Here is an 18245-nt window from a genome sequence, read left to right as displayed (position 1 = left end):
GCCTTACCCCTCATTTCAATTACAAAATAAAAAACTTTCTCGAACAAACAACATCACACAGTGCTGCCACAAGAACATCAAACAGATTAAACAACAAGTAAACTCAGAACGAATTTTTAAACACACAACTTACCTCAACCAAGATAGCCCTAGACGATGGCAACCTTTGTAGAGCACGACAGCGACAGAAACCCACAGTGGCCCCTCCAAGTCCGTCGACCAAGTTCCTTTAACTTCAGAGCACACCGTGGTGAGGTCGCCAGAACACCGTCGTCAAGTCGCAACACCAACCACCACCCTCGACCAGCCCCCTCGGAACAATTAATTTCATCAACCACTACCCTCCTTACCGTCACTATCCTAACGTCGACACACCAATTATTGCAGCAACAAAGGGGTTAAACTGTAGTTCTGAAGTGAGAGAGAAAAATTTGGGGGAGAGGTTCTGTGGAAACAAAAATTGGGAGAATAGAGAGGGAAATCCCAAATTTTCATTTCATTAGGTCGATCAATATACCGACGGCCTATGCAACCTTCGGTAACCTTAAAAAGCCTTCGGTAATCAACTACTTACATGACCGTCGGAACATCCTTCGGTAAGTCAACTTTACCGAAGGCCACAGAAGCCGTCGGTATTATTCCTTCGGAAAATAACGCTTTTCCTGTAGTGTTAAGACATTTAACAAACTAAAAACATGGAAATAATATTATTTCTAATGAGATGCTGGAATAAGTTATAAGTTTGGATTATGTTTGAAACTTAATTTTAATTTTAGTTGGTTTTTCATTATTATTAATTTAAAACTTGTTAAACTTTATCGGTTAGTTATTATACTTGTGCAAAACATAATATTGTGTAAGTTAGCATTAGAAGTTAAAGTTACTTTTATGAATAAAGTTAGAAGATAAAATTACCATGAATTTATATCAATATTTTTTAACTATTTTGTATGAATCTCGAAAACATAAAAAGTTGTACAGTTATATAAACTTAATTATCTTACCAATTGTATTAGTTAACATCTGTAATTAAAGATGAGTATTAAAATCATTAATCTCAATCTAGTCTAAAATTAATTGTAAAATTTAATTTTATAAGTTTTGTAATGTTATTGCTAATTATTTTAATTTTAAAAAATGAAATATAATTATATAATCAGAATAATTGTTACTTTTAAATTTGGTGTAAAATATTGCACCTATATGTATTATTTTACAAACAATTAAATTATTCTTTCACATCCAACTTTATTTTTTATTTTCAAATTTATCTATTAATTATGATAATAATAATAACAATACAAATTATTTTTCAATCTAAAATTTTTCATTTTTGAAGTAATGATAATAATAATAATTATATAATTCTAAAATATTATATTGTTATAAAATTATATATATATATATAATAAATATTAAATAATTATATTAAATTTAATAAAGAAATAAATGAAGTACATTCATCAGTCAACTATTTTTTAAATACTTCTCATTTTATAATCGATGGTATATATGAATTTGTTTTGTTCTTATCTAAATTATTTAATCTTAAAATATATAGTGATATGATGTATTGGTTTCCCTACACAACTTTTTATTCAGATCCAAAATTTACATAAGTTCCAATTTTAATTCAATTTAATTATTTTATTTATTTCAGTTAAAATGTAATTTGCATTTATGTGGTTGATACTCCTCTTGTTGGTTCTTTTATAATTTTGTTTAGAAAGTTCACTTTTAAGACATTTAACAAAGTAAAAGTATGAAAATAAAATTATTTCTATATTTATGATAAGATTGTGTCAAAAGTTATAAGTTTGGATTGTGTTTCAATCTCAATTTTAGTATGTTTTTCATTATTATTAAACTTTATGGGTTAGTTAGTGTACTGTGCAAAACATTAATATTGGGTAAGTTACAGTTAGAAGCAGTGTATCATTGAAAAATCTGAGAGCTCAACTATACAGTCATCCTGCCTTTTCAAATTATTTGGAACGAACACATCAGATAACTAGAAAAAACTAAATGGAATACAACAAATACATTGAAGAACTAAAAAAGAATCCTACCAAACTCTACCAACAACATAAATAATTGCTTGTAATGGTATAAATACAAAAGAAAAAACAGTATAAGAAATGGAAGAAAGAAGACCAGAATCGTTGCAGGTCTCGTGAGGGAGCAGATACTACTATTGGTTCTTTTTATAAACAAGAAACCACATTTGAAACGACCACATCAGACACTACCAAAGAAACTAAATGGAATACATCAAATACATCGAAGAACTAAAAATAATCCTACTGTTGTCTCCTACCTATTAACACTACCAACAACATAAATAATTGCTTGTAATAGTACAAAAGAAACAACATATATAGGAGAAGGGCGAGGGGAGAAGAGCAGAATCGTTGCAGGTCTCGTGAGAGAGCAGATGCTGCTATTGGCTCTTTTTATGAACAAGAAACAATTGGCTACTCCAACCAACCTATGTTTAAAAGACCTAAAAAGATGTGTATAAAGATTTACATGCATACAACCCTCTCAATTCTACTTCATTCTCGTTAAACAAACCTTTAATCTCTCTTGAATGTAATATGAATTAGGTGTACACAAATTCTACTGTTATATAATTGGTTAAGCTATAGGAATGAAACTGTGTTTTGAATAAATCATTCGATAGTTTATAATAGTCACATACCTACTCTTATTTTGCAGATACGTATAAGTATGCTAACAATGAATACTGGGTTATAACATACCCACTATTGTTCATCTTCAATAAGTTTTGAAATTTTTAATTTCTATTAGCTCAACGGCTTCAAATAAGAACTCAACATAATTACCTAAAATGAATATCCAACCCAACTTACCTCTATAAACACTTCACTAACGAGAACTTTTGAACAACTTTTTGTTCTTAGAAGTAACAAAAGTGAGATAAGAGCTTCTATTAAGACTTAAAAATACTAACAAAAGTTAGATAAAAGCTTGAAAGACAAGTGAAATTAAACAATACTAACAAGAAAGTAGAGCTTTACACTGTTTTTCTGAGAAACTCAGGTATTTGGCATGTTCTGTAAAAACTTAAAAACTTAAATGCATGGTGAGCACGTGAATTCAAGTTATTCTCATTGGCAAACAGAAATTGAAATTCAGCTGTTATCATACTGTGTGCCACTTATATATGCATTTCATCCCCATGATCCTTAATAGTTAAGAGTTTGAGGTTAAGGCATCTAAGGTAACCTTGTACAGTGTTTCAAAGACAGTATATGAAAATCTCAAAACTTGACTTAACAGTAACACTGAACTTTAAAAGGGTGAAAGAGTATATAGCTGTCAGCTTCAGAAACATTGAGTTAGGTCTGAGAAGCTAAAAGGAAGGTTTTCCCATCATGGTGTGGTATGTGCATGAGTAATTTCATAAGTCTAAACAAAAAGATATAATAGAGAGGATAGGTTTAGAAGAGAAAACATATAAACTTAACAACATTATTGATATATACTAAACTTGTTATAATGAAGTAAAATGTTAAATTGATCTATCTTTTAAACTTAAAAAATGTTGACCTATATACAGGTCTAAGCTTATGTATATAAGTCTTATTAAAAGATATATTTTTGTATAAATTACTATTCATGCATATAATGAATTGTATATATTTGCTTATTTCTTTTCCTAAATTAGTTTCTCCTTTTATTGGTGGTTCACATTCCTTTTTTGCAGTTGAATATCTTAAAAGGTCTTTCCAGGTTGTGGATAAAACCAAGACTGTTAACATCTTCTTTAAGTTCCAAGAATGAAATAATGTGGAGAAGAATAGATTCTGGAAGTGCATTGAGTCTATTAATGTTATCAGTTTCTCCATTTGGGGTTTCATTTAGTATTAGTCTAAGGATCTTTGCTGAAGGTTCAACCATTTCAAAGAGAATGAATTTTCAACTTTGGGATGAGAGAAAACTAAAGAATTCACTTTCTAACTTTTTAGACATGTTCTTGAATTAAGGTTTGAACAAAACGCAGTAGAAATTAAATTCTAATATATATTTAATTTGTAGTAAAAGACTGTAGTAATATTTTATAAATTCATGCATGGACATCAAATAATTTATTTTCTAATTACAATTTATATTTATGATTTTGTTTAGAAAATTCATTTTTAAGATAATTGACAAACTATAAGTAAGGAAATAATATTATTTCTATATTTAAGATGAGATCTTGTAATGGTATAAGTGAGGATTGTGTTTCAAACTTAATTTTAGTTGGTTTTCATTATGATTAATTTAAAACTAGTTAAACTTTATTGGTTAGTTATTGTACTTGTGTGCTTGTCCAAAACATTAATATTGTGTAAATATTGTGTAACTTACCGCTAGAAGATAAAGTTAAAATGAATTTATATAGATACTTTTTATTATGAATAAGGTTAGAAGATAAAATTACAATGAATTTATATGGATATTTTTTTAACTATTTTGTATGAATCTAAAAGATATAAAAATTTGTACAGTTATTTTAACTTAATTATCTTACCAATTGTGTTTCTTAACACATGTAATTAAAAATGAATATTTCATTTATTAAACTCAATCTAGTGTAAAATTAAATTTTAAAGTTATTGCTAATTTCATTTGATTTTAAAAAATAATTATAATTACAGAATCAAAATAATTGTTAGTTTTAAATTTTGTGTAAAATATTGCACCAATGTACTATTTTACAAACAATTAAATTATTCTTTTACATCCAACTCTCTCTTTCTTTTTATTTTCAAATTTATCTATTAATTATTATTATTATAATAGTAATAATAATACACATTATTTTTGGATCTTACATTTTTCTTTTTTGCAATAAGAATAATTAATAATAATTATTATTATATAATTATAAAATATTATATTGTTATAAGATATAATATATATATATATATATAATATTAAATACTTATATTAAATCAAAAAAATAAATAAATGAAGTACGTTCATCAGTTTTAAATGCTTCTAATTTTATTGTTGATCTAAAATATAAATTTATAAATTTATTTTGTCCTTATTTAAATAATTTAATCTTAAAATATATATTTGATTTATTGGTTTCATATGTATAGTTTGTTATTCAGATCCAAAATTTACATGACTTATAATTTTAATTTAATTGTTTTATTTATTTCAGTTAAAATGTAATTTGCATGTGTTGTTGCTTCTGTTGCTTCCAAAGTTGTAAAATTTAGTATAGCTTTTAAAAAATTTCACAAAAAAGGAAAACATGATATATGAGTTCACAATTTAATTTTAAAACAGTTTTGTAATACATGTTAAAGAATGATAGGGTGACAAATGTGTAATATCAAGTGTAACAGAAAATTTCTTTTATACTAGTTTACTTTGAGTTTATATCCATTCTTCTTACGATTATATTGTAATTAATATATTACAATGAATAGCGTTATTGTTACTTATTCATAGTTTTTTCGGAATATTTTTTAATCTCTCCTAAAATAAACATCATAAATATTATTTGACTTACATTAAAAAAAATATTAATATAACTTTTAAATATTATAGAATGGGACAAATTGACGCTGTTAGAGCTAGTTTAGTCAAATATAATATGACAAAATATGAATTTTTTAAAAATAAAATAAAATAATCATAAAATTATTTTTAAATTCTTTTATTAAATAATTATTTGAGGTAAATATTAACTAAAATAAATATTAAAAATAATCATTAAGATTTATGTTGATTTAGCTAATACTAACTTTATTTAATTATAATATTTATATTTATTTAAATTACCTTTGGTTAAGTATATCTAAATAATAATAAAAATTAAAAATAAACAAGGTTAATATCAACTTTAAATTTAGTTTTTATATTTTATTTGGAGATTTTAAATATTATAAAAAAAAGTACAAAATCAACAAAGTTAGTGTGAAGATAGGGAATACTAGCCTTCCTTATTTTTAATATTTTATTTACTTAGCACATTAATTTAGTGGAAGTAAACTATAAAAAATTAAAATAAATACGATTCAAATGGGTCAAATAAATAGTAACCTTATTCATTTTTAATATTTATACTCATTTAATTTAGTGTTGGCCATTCTAAATTTGTATGTATTCTTCATATTAAATATAGACCACAAATTAATTTTAGTATAATGGTTTAGATTTAAAGATTATAGATGTTTTCATTCATAATTTTTTTCTCTCACTTTCTATATAAATCTCATAAGAATTTTCTTCGTTTATAGGCATAAATCTCCTCCTACCCTTATCTTGCATTTACACATCTTCTTCTTTTACAATCTTAAATCTTCTCCCACTCTCTTATTTTTCATTCAAAGTCATCCTTTTTACAAATTCACAAATCTCCTCACACTCATATCTTTTATTCACACTCACACTACATTCATCTCTTTCATTTAAATTCATCTTTTTCATCCACACATCTCTTTCATCAACATTTTTTTCGTCATCTCCTTCGTCCACATTCTTCTCTTCATCTCTTTTCATTCATATTTATTTCATTTATATTCTTTTCTTTCATCCACATTTACCATCATCTTCTTCATCCAGTATAATGTTCTACTTAATTACTTTTTTTATTATATTATTTGAAAATGAAGGTACAATCATTAATTGCTTTAATTAAAAATATAATTTAAATATTAGTAATGACTAATTAAATATGATATTCAAAAGTCTATACTAACAAACTAATATTTATAGTTTTAACATCATACACCAACAAACCAAAGTCAATACTAATAACTATTTATTGTCTAATTTTATTTGTTTGCATCCACGACACTAAATATATTTTTTCTCGTAGTATTATAACTTTCATGAGTATTTTATATCCATCCCTCCAAAGTAAGTGTTTGACATACAAAACTTTCAACTCTTAAAAAAATAATATAGATTTTATAAGATACTAGTACAATGAAGGAAATGAGAGCGATTATTTTGGACAATTGAGAATGATTTTCAAATTAAGGTATATTAAGACGAGTTAAAAAAGGTGGGTTTTGGACATTAGTTAAGAACCGAAGCAAAAAAGTGGAGGGATTTTGCCTCGGTTCAAAATAGCCCGAAGCATTAAACTAAAAGAAAACTGGGCTTTTAACAGCGATTGAGATTGGAACTAGGGCCATAGACCCTTTTCTGCCTTGATTTTTACCATAACTGTTGCCTAAAGTCTATGGTTTTTTTAGGCTTAATTCCACTGTCGCTCCTTATTTTCGTCAACTTTGTTCAATGTGGGACTCATGTTTTTCGAATGTTTAATGTAGTTCCTAATTTCATAATTTATGTTCAATTTGGTCCTTTTTGCTGACGACGTTTAAATCGTTAACAACAAAATGTCCACAGATCAGTGAATTACATGGCAGTTATTGGCTGACGTGGCTAGGACCAGAGTTGACTGAGGATGGTGGCGTCAATGAGGGCTTGACATGTGACAACCCCTTTCTTCACCCAAAAATTAGGGTTTCATATTTGCATATGCAAATTGGAGAAAAGCTTGCTCCAGTGCTGTCACACGAGAATAGGGTTTCTCCTTCACACGGATATGGTGAATTTCGTGGTAGTTGATTTGCTTCTAGGTTTTTCTCCTACAGGTGAATGAAGAAGGCACGGTGGAGAAGCTTGTGGAGAGGCGTTGGTGCGACGATTGAAGATGATTGCGTGATTCGGCTTTGCGTTTCTGTGATTTGGGTTGTGCTCGCGAGAGGTTGGTGATGATGTTGTGACTCTTCACCATTGCGGCGCGAATCACCCTTCTGGTTTGAAGGAGATTTCTAGTTCTCTAGGTTTTGATCTTCTGTGTTTCAGGTTGATGATGGTTGGTGGAGAATGAAGAAGCTACACGACGACGTTGCTCAAAGGTGCAAAGAACTTGTGATTTGGTTTCGCGATGCTTGTGCAGAGCGTTTGGAGAAACGACGCGACCAGTGCGTGAAATGTTCGCGAAAGGTTTCTGGTTAAGGTTTCAAAATGTCTGATGATGGAGGTGTGAAAATGGTGGCTGACCGTTAGCATGGTGGCGGTGGCTAGGGTTAGGTGGTGGCTAGAGTTTTTGTGTAGGGGGAAATTAGAGTTTTTGGAGGTAAGAAATGATGATGACGTGTCAAGGGTGATGTGTCCGTGCCAGCCAATAATTGCCATGTAATTCACTGATTAGTGTCGTGGACATTTTGTCGTTAACTATTTAAACGTCTTAACCAAAAGGACAAAATTGAACAAAAATTATGACATAAGGGACTACATTGAACATTCGAAAAAAATGAGTCACACATCGAACAAAGTTGACGAAAATATGGACCAACAATGATATTAAGCCTTTTTTTTCCTAATAATGATTATTTTTTTTGTAACATCCCTTATCATAAAAATAGACCTGCATATAAAAATAATGTATCCACAACACAAAAATACAATCCAAAATATTATTTTCAATGAAAAACATAATTATAAATCATCTCAATGTACAAATTATTATGACTATAAATTAACTCAATGATAATATGCTAATGTACAACTTATTATATCCTAATAACTACGTACTATTATATAGTTGTATTGCATGTTTTGTAAGGGCTTTTTGTATGTATAATGAATGGACTTCTCAGGAATTGGAATATAATCTTAAATCTCCACACAAGACACATGATTTCAATTAGTGTATATGAATTCCAAACGATAGAGAAAAACAAATTCATTAAATCTAAGTATTATTGTTTCTCATCCACTTGTAATATGGGTACAAATAATTTTCGTCTCCAATACATTACACAGTAACTGCACTCATATGATCATTACACTACAATATATCATCATAATTATAAATAGTTAAGGAAAATCGTTAGAATAAAACAATTATAAGAAAGTATGGACTAAAATACCAAACCTTGAGGGCCAACCATGCAAGCTTTTTGGCCATAGTAGGTGATAGCAACATCATATGTTCTGCAATTGAACTATGAAAAAAAAATGGCTTTAAGATATAACAAAGAAAACTCAAATATCGAGGTTCTTACCAAACTACTAGATGTTTGGGAGGTGACTTGTGCAATGAGAAAAACCACACAACAACATTATTTGATAGGAAAACCACAAGTAGCTGTCAATGGGCCCTGAAATTGACAATAATTTATTTTTTATATATTGAAATCATATATGGAACTTTGAAGTTAACAATTACCCAACTATATAAGGGACAAAATATAGTTCCTTCCCCCTTGCACGTAGTTGGTGACATATGTTTGAATGTCATCAAATTTATTGCTTTCGTGAGTGAGTTGGGGGTCATGAACCTATAGACATCATTGAACCCCATATTGTCACTTACACCAAACATATATTTGAAATCAAAAATTGATTTGATATAAGTAACTTGATAGATAAATTTTATATAAATAATTGCTCATAAATAATTGCTCATAAACTTGATAGATACATCATCTATAACTGAAAGAGGGTAATATTAAAATCTTCTTTCCCCGACCCAAGCTTCAAGAAATCTTGCCTATGCAAGTATAGTGGGATCTCAGAGTTTCTTTCAAATATAGTAGAATCCCATGGAACCATCATCGACTCATCTACAATGATGTTAGAAATCTTGTGTAATGCACCAAGATGGTCATCCTTAGATAAATAAATCTTCTTGGATGTAGGACTTTCCTCTCCACACGTCACGAAAAAATATTTAGGTTTGGACATCAGTAACATGTAAAGTTAAAAATTCATAAAAATGTATAGTAAGAGTCCATACTGGAGGGTCAGAAATAATACCAACCTACTGCTTAGGCTAGGCGAGAAAATATTGAAATGCTTGTGCAAGAGTGAAAATCTCATCTGTTAGCACAAGAACTACCACATCTGGTATAACAATTTTGTCTACCATGACCTTGACCTCATCGTTTGATAGCTCCATACCATGAACTGTAGTGTCTTCCTTAAAACATTGTTCCACGAGCCACTAGCATTGTCATGATACAATATAAAACATATAATTGACATGGATGAGTGTCGTCCATGCGTCCCCTAGGACGCCCTAGAGCTAAACAACTACCTTTATCTACCTGTTAAAGTCAATGTTAGCTTATACAAAAAATAAATTATTGAATAAAAATGATTATTAATTTTTCCTGTGGGAAGTACAACATCTTTCCTTACCTGGATGTGGACGCATCCCACACTCTCAAATTGCTATCGAAATTGGTGGATAACCCTTTTACTCACTTTTGAAGTGATTTCATCATACAACTGCACCTTGATCTTCTTTATGATATGTCATCCTTTCTTCATACTCTTGATTGTGTGTATAAAGTGTGATGCGAGGAGCTCCCAAAATATTGCCTAATCCTATGCGGGATCCAGCAACACGCACTAGTTTAAGGTGCTCAAGTCATTCAATATTGTAGTAGCAAGAATATTATGACGACTTTTTGGAGTAAATTGACCCTGGGAGCTCTACTCAACCAAGGAGTCCTGTATAGTAACAAAACACCATTATTATTTAAAAGGTCTATGTAATCTATATAATGAAAATATTATTATTATTATAAAAAAGGTTATATCTTATAATTTTTTGTGATATTTCTCGTTAATTTCAGCGAAAACAATTATATGAAACTCTTATCAGTTCATCAATTGGTCGCCTTCAAATTCATGAGCCTTAACATTGCTAACAACCGTGTGAACTTACTTGAATCAAGATACAAAGGAGACTTTACATTACTAGACATCGTCTCATACACATGCGCTTGGGAAAAAACTTTCATGCCAACATCGCGGATCATGTCTTCTAATTTGTCTTCTTCGATCCACCTTTCATGGTGGAATCAAATACATTTTCAGTTTGAGAGACAGTTGAAAAGTCTATTAATTCACCATGCCATATCCATGTTGTATAACTTTGAAAGAAACCATCACAAATAAGATGTTCCCTAATTTCGGTTATGTTCAACTTTCTCTCATTAAAACAATTGACACAAGGATAACTAAATTTTACTTTATCATTACTTCTACCTTCACTACGTTGTGCAAATTGTATAAATTCTTCTACCTCTCTCTTGTACTTAACTTTAACTTTAATGTGTGGTGATTATTTCAATCTCAACCTATAAATATATAAAATTTAATTAAATTTGGATGAAGAGATGACCGACACTTAACCAAAGCAAATTAGGTGATGAGAAAGAAAAATGCTTATATTTGATTTTGTTTTAATTAAAGATATTGTAACTAAAGAAAAAGTAAATTTAATTGCATGAATTTTTAATTAAGTAATAGTATTACAGTTTACAACAAATTTTTTTAATTAAATTAATTTTTAATAAGTTTATATTTTATTTGAAATGGATTTATTTATTCAATAAAATATAAAGATAATGCAATAAAGTAATTTAAAATAAAAAAACCATTTAAACTGTGAAATTGAAGGCTCTCATTATTAACACAGTCATCAAGGTGCAATAAAAGCAAAACAGAGAATTCATTTACATCGTGTATACCATTACGAGATGAGTTGACCTCTCGGAATAATGAGAATTAATATTTCTCCACACGCCAGTTAGTATTGACAATTTCAATACTTAATCAATGACTATAAAAGTAAAAATTTATTAAGAAATAAATGCAATAAATTTTTCATGCATTTATTACCGTTTAAAGTTTCAAGTAAATCTCAACATCACAATATTTTTCATGCATATACAAGAAGTGTCCACTTACATGATGATCTTGCTGAGTTTATATAAATATTGGAAAAATACAAGAAAAATAAAATAAAAGTTGTAATCAGCAAATAAAGTATATATTTCATATTTTAGCAAAAATAGGATCGAGTTTTAGTTAAGTATCATAATGACGGATGTGTAAGAATGGATTCAAAGTTTTTCTTATTTAAAACAAAGTTACTTAATTTTACTCAATTTTTAATTAGTTTTTTTATATAGTTATTTTTGAATTGAATTTAACATACGAAAAAAGAATTATGTTACTTTTTTAGAAAAAAAAGTTAAGTACTGATTACATTTGTATATATATCTATTTTTGTTCTCATAGCTAATTTAAAAAATTAGACTATATTAATACACAATGTAGATATTTTTTTATTAAAACGGAAATGGATTCGAATAATACTCATACAACGAGTTTATTTGTCACATATCACATCACATACCTCTTCTCAAAATAACAGGATCAGCCATAAATTATGGCCATAACCTAAAAATGCATGAACCTTTCGATACTGTGATAAGTTATAAGTTTGGATTGTGTTTCAAACTTAATTTTATTTGGTTTTTTATTATTATTAATTTAAAACTTGTTAGAACTTTATCCGTTAGTTAGTGTACCTGTGTACTTGTGCAAAACATTAATATTATGTAAGTTACCATTAGAAGTTAAATTTAGAATAAATTTATATAGATACTTTTTATGAATAAAGTAAAAAGATAAAATTACCATGAATTTAGTGGATATTTTTTAACTATTTTGTATGAATCTAGAAAACATAAAAAGTTGCACAGTTATATAAACTTAATTATCTTACATTATTACCATCTGTAATTAAAGATGAATATTTAAAGCATTAATCTCAATTTAGTTTAAAATTAAATTGTAAAATTTAATTTTATAAGTTATTGCTAGTTTCATTTCATTTAAAAAAATGAAATATAATTATATAATCAAAATAATTATTACTTTTAAATTTGGTGTAAAATATTGAACCTATATGTATTATTTTACAAACAATTAATTTATTCTTTTACATCCAACTCTTTTTTATTTTCAAATTTATCTATTAATTATGATAATAATAATAACAATAAAGATTATTTTCAATCTAAAATTTTTCACTTTTGCAGTAATGGTAAAGATAATAATTATATAATTCTAAAATATTATATTTTTATTAAATAATATATATAATAAATATTATATAATTATATTAAATTTAATAAATAAATAAATGAGGTACATTTATCAGTCAAATATTTTTTAAATACTCCTCATTTTATAATTGATGTTATATGATTTTTTTTGTCTTTATTTAAATTATTTAATCTTAAAATAGTTGTTTTATTTATTTCATAACATCCAATTTTAATTTAATTTAATTGTTTTATTTATTTCAGTTAAAATGTAATTTGCATTTCTGTGTTTGATACTCCGGTTGTTGGTTCTTTTATCATTTTGTTTAAAAAGTTGACTATTAAGACATTTAAGAAAGTAAAAGTATGAAAATAAAATTATTTCTATATTTAAGATAAGATCCTGTAATAAGTTATAAGTTTGGATTGTGTTTCAATCTTAATTTTAGTATGTTTTTCATTATTATAAATTTAAAACTTGTTAAAATTTATGGGTTAGTTATTGTAGGAAAAAATTAATACTGGGTAAGTTACAGTTAGAATCAGATTATCATTGAAAAAACAAAAGCTGTATACAACCTTCCTTTATCTTTAAATTATGAGAACCACTACATCAAATACATTGAATAACTAAAAAAATCCTACTGTCTTCTACTCAGTAACTATATATATAAATAATTGTTTGTAATAGTAAAAATACAAAAATTTTAGAGAAAGAAAATATAGTTGCAGGTCTCGTGAGGAAGCAGATGACAGATGCTGCTATTGGTTCTTTTTATGAACCAGAAACAATTGGCTATTCCAACCAACCTATATTTAGGGCATCTAAGGTAACCTTGTATAGTGTTTCAAGACAGCATATGAACTTTAAATATAGGAGGATTATGTAAAAGGGTGAAAGAATACATAGTTGTCAGCTTCAAAAACATTGAGTTAGGTGGGAGAAGCAAAAAAGAAAGTTTTTCCACCATGGTGCGTATGTGCATGGATGATTTCATAAGTCTAAACAAAATGATATAATGGAGGAGAGGTTTAGAAGAAAAAATATATAAACTTAACAACAGTATTGATTATACTAAACTTGTTATAATGAAGTAAAATGTTAAATTTATCTATCTTCTAAACTTAAAAAATGTCGACCTATATACATGTCTAAGCTTATTGAGACATACTTATGTTTATAAGTCTGATTAGAAGATATATTTTTGTATAAATTATATACATGCATATAATGAATTGTATTTTCTTATTTCTTTTCCTAAATTAGTTTTTTCATTTATTGTTGGTTTACATTCCTTTTTGCCGGTTTATGCACACATTATTTTGATATTTTTCGTAATTCTTACTTTGTGTCATCTAAAATATATAAGAACATATTCATTATAAAATATGTACATTTTATCATTTTGGAGATATATATTTTGATATTTTTCGTAATTCTTACATAGTAGTTTTCCTATCATGTGTGATTTGATTTTTACATCATACTAAAATGAAATTTAAACTTAATTAATTTTATAAAACTGAATTGTAATCTAATCTTATTCTAAGACAAGATTTCCACCTGCTTCAATAACATAATATAGATTAGTATTTATTTCTACTCATATAAAATTTCTAATATTATCATTGTAACCAAGGGAACACAACTAACTATCATTTAAACGAAAGAAACAAGTAGTTGACATGAATAAGATTTCAAATCAAACATTTTTAAGGAAATTTAGGTCTACAGAAGTCTTACAACAATTATTCCAAGTCTTGAACAAGAAAATAGAAATACAACAGACAGCAGCATTATTCTAAATCGGCAACTAAATTAAACGCTGCGAAAATAACATAGTTTTAAAGAGATAGACTGGTAGCCGTGGATAATGATGAGGATTTCATAAAATCCAATTTCTATTTGAATACAATGGCACACTCATCTCGGTGAGTCAGGAAGGAGAGAATTCTGTCTCGTTGGTTTTGCTTCCAAAGATAATTATATGGAGTCGAATAATTTTTTTTCAGAGAAACAATCACTAAAGATTGTCCATTGTTCATGAAAAATTCCACCAGCTTGTATTCCATTTCTAGGCCTCTGAAGTCACAAATTTCTAATTTCTTCAGATTTTGAACCATGCTAACAGGGAAAACAGATTCAAAATCAACCTCGCCAAAGTAGTTGTCGAACACCTGCTTGTATCAGTGTGTATAAGTAATTGAAAAATGCATAGCAATTAAACTTAAATACCAAACACAACATTCCTTTACCTTTTTAAAGGAAAGCACTTGAAGGTTAGGACACTTTTCAAACAAGTTGAATAACACATGTGCAATCCAGTATCGGGTAAAATCATCTTTACAATAACGAGGGATAAGCCTTATCTTGTACAGGTTTCTGAAAGTGGGCATCACCGGTTTAGAAACATATAGAGCCTTCAAACAAATAAACAAGAATTATTATTATAATAACAAAGTTTCAATTTTCTAACACAAGACACACTAAACAAACAAAAATAAATTAAAACCTTCATGATGGGTTCTGATATGTTGAGTGATCTCAGGTTTTGAAACTCTCCAAAAAAGGCACAAGTTTTTGCAGAACGTGAATAAAAGTCATTCCAATCTGAGAAGTGAAACATACAATCAGTAGCTATAGTTGCTTGTTCCATCGAAGGAACACTTTGAATCATGTTCAGTTCAAGCGCTTGACCCTCAATGGAGAAGAACTTCAGATTTGGTGCATCCAAATTCACTTTGTGACCTCCCCTAAGAGATAAAAACAACCTCAAAAGGTTTTCAGCCTTCACAGTGATACTCATATTTGTTTCCTCTATCACGTGCCAATCAAGCATTACAAATTTCAAGGAGGAACTTGACATGTGAAGATTTTTTACTTTAGTAGTCTCATCCTTCATTATAAACATCACATTTTCTAGCCTAGGGCACCCGTCCAGAAACCTTTGAATTGAATTCTCATCCACCAATCTAAAAGGAATTAAGTGAGCATACCTTAGCTTGGGCAACCAAACCTTTTCTGGAAGAACCCACCCCTTAGGAAGAATTAGACGCAAACCAGTTAGAGTCTCTGATATAAACATTTCAGATGGAAGAACAATTGAAGGTGGCTCAGTTCTTTCAAAACACATATCAAAACTGTAATCAATAGTCTCCACTTTGCAAGTGGACATTGCAAAAGCTGTGGACATCATCAACGATTCATAACCCAGTTTCATCCTTTCAGTGAAATTCTTCACAGTTACCCTTATAACTTTAATGGGTATTTCTGGATTTCTCTCTCGAAGCATTCTATTAACAAAGCCTACAAAGAGGTCAAAGAGCCTATGATGCTCAGAAGAAAAAACCCCATGTTCATTGAAAGTTGCCACAATACTTCGAAATTGTAAGAAAAGATCTCTCCAGGTTGTGGATAAAATTGAAGTGGCTGCAGCTTCTCTGAGTTCCAAAAATGAAATAATGTAGAGAAGAATAGATTCTGGAAGTGCACTCAGTCTATCAATGTTGTCCGTTTCTCCATCTAAGTTTTCATCTAGGGTTCGTCTAAGGATCTTTGCTGAAGGTTCTACCATTTCAAAGAGAATGAGTTTTCAACTTTGGATGAGAGAGAATGAAAGAATTGAAAAGTGGACACACTCTTTTCTTCTCAAACCCTAGGCATCATTCTCTAACTTTATAGACAAAGTTTCGATTAGGGTTTGAACAAAACACCGTTTAACAATACAAATTAAATTCTAACATGGTTATATTCTTTAAATTGATAAACTGACATCAAATAGCTTTTTTTTTTTTATAATTACAGTTTCTGTTTATGATTTTGTTTGGAAAGTTCACTTTATTTAATAAAGTGCAAGTATCAGAATAAAATTATTTATATATTTAAGATAAGATCCTATAATAAGTTATAAGTTTAGATTGTGTTGAAATCTTAATTTTAGTTGCTTTTTAATTATTATTAGTTTGAAACTTGTTTAACTTCATTGTTTAGTTATTGTATTTATGCAAAACATTAATGTTGGATAAATTACCTTTAGAAGTAGTGTATCATTGAAAACAGTATAGAACCATCTTTTATTTTAAAATTAGGCGGAAGGACCAAAGAAACTAAATGGAATACATCAAATACATTGAAAAACTAAAAATCCTACTGTCCTCTTCTACCGATTAACACTGCCAACAACATAAATAATGGCTTGTAATAGTACAAAAGAAACAACAACATAAATAATTGCTTGTAATAGTACAAAAGAAACAACTATAAGAGAAGTATAAGAAAGGGAGAGGGGAGAAAAGCAGAATCGTTGCAGGTCTCGTGAGGGAGCAGATGCTGCTATTGGCTCTTTTTAAACAATTGGCTACTCCAACAACCTATATTTAAAAGTCCTAAAAATACAACCCTCTCAATTCTACTTCATTCTCGTTAAACAAACCTTTAATCTCTTTTGAACCCTCTTCTAACGGTCAGTAATATGAATTAGGTGTGCACAAATTCTATTGTTATATAATTGGTTAAGTTATATGAATGAAACTGTGTTTTCACTCCATAGTTTATAATATTCACATTCCTATACTCTTATTTTGTAGACATGTATAAGTATGCTAACAATCAATACTTGGTTATAACATATATACTATTGTTCTGCACAATAGAGAATTTTCTAAAAAATATTTTATCATCTTCAATAAGTTTTGAAATTTTTAATTTCTATTAGCTCAACGCTTCAAATAAGAACTCAACATAATTACCTAAAATTAATATCAGCCCAACATAACTCCTATAAACATTTCACTAATGAGAACTTTTGAACAAATTTTAGTTCTTAGGAGTAACAATAGTTAGATAATAGCTTCCATTAAGACTTGATAGAAAAGCTTGAAAGACAAGTGAAATTAAACAATACTAACAAGAAAGTACAGCTTTATACTGTTTTTCTGACAAACTCAGGTATTTTGCATGCCATGTAAAAACTTATAAACATCGTGAGTCCGTGAATTCAAGTTATTCTCACTGGAAAACAGAAACTGAAATTCAGCTGTTATCATCACGTGATCAAAAGAGGATAGGCTGTGCCACGTATATGCATTTCATCCACATGACAGTTAAGGCATCTAAGGTAACCTTGTATTGTGTTTAAAGACACAACATATGAAAATCTCAAAACTTTAAGACTTTACAATAACACTAAACTTTAAATATAGGAGGATTGTGTAAAAGGGAGAAAGAGTATATAGCTGAGAGGTTCAAAAACATTGAGTTAGGTCGAAGAAGCTAAAAAGAAGGTTTTTCCACCATGGTGTGTATGTGCATGGGTGATTTCATAAGTCTAAACATTGAGTTTGGTTCAA

General features: G+C 28.5%; 1 protein-coding gene across 1 annotated transcript; it reads right to left on the bottom strand.

Moving 5' to 3' along the window:
- Positions 1-14587: 14587 nt before the first annotated feature.
- Positions 14588-16571, bottom strand: LOC108328118 (F-box/FBD/LRR-repeat protein At5g22660). The gene is made up of 3 exons (XM_017561925.2): positions 15410-16571; positions 15153-15317; positions 14588-15074 (listed from the first exon to the last, which is right to left on the bottom strand). The coding sequence occupies exons 1-3, from the start codon at positions 16469-16471 to the stop codon at positions 14799-14801; spliced, it is 1503 nt and encodes a 500-aa protein (XP_017417414.1). The 5' UTR covers positions 16472-16571; the 3' UTR covers positions 14588-14798.
- Between the last annotated feature and the right edge of the window lie 1674 nt (positions 16572-18245).

This window comes from Vigna angularis, chromosome 2 (assembly GCF_016808095.1).
Source record: "Vigna angularis cultivar LongXiaoDou No.4 chromosome 2, ASM1680809v1, whole genome shotgun sequence".
NCBI lineage: Eukaryota > Viridiplantae > Streptophyta > Magnoliopsida > Fabales > Fabaceae > Vigna > Vigna angularis.
Note: the sequence above shows the minus strand (reverse complement) of the source record. Positions and strands in the feature narration are given on the sequence as shown.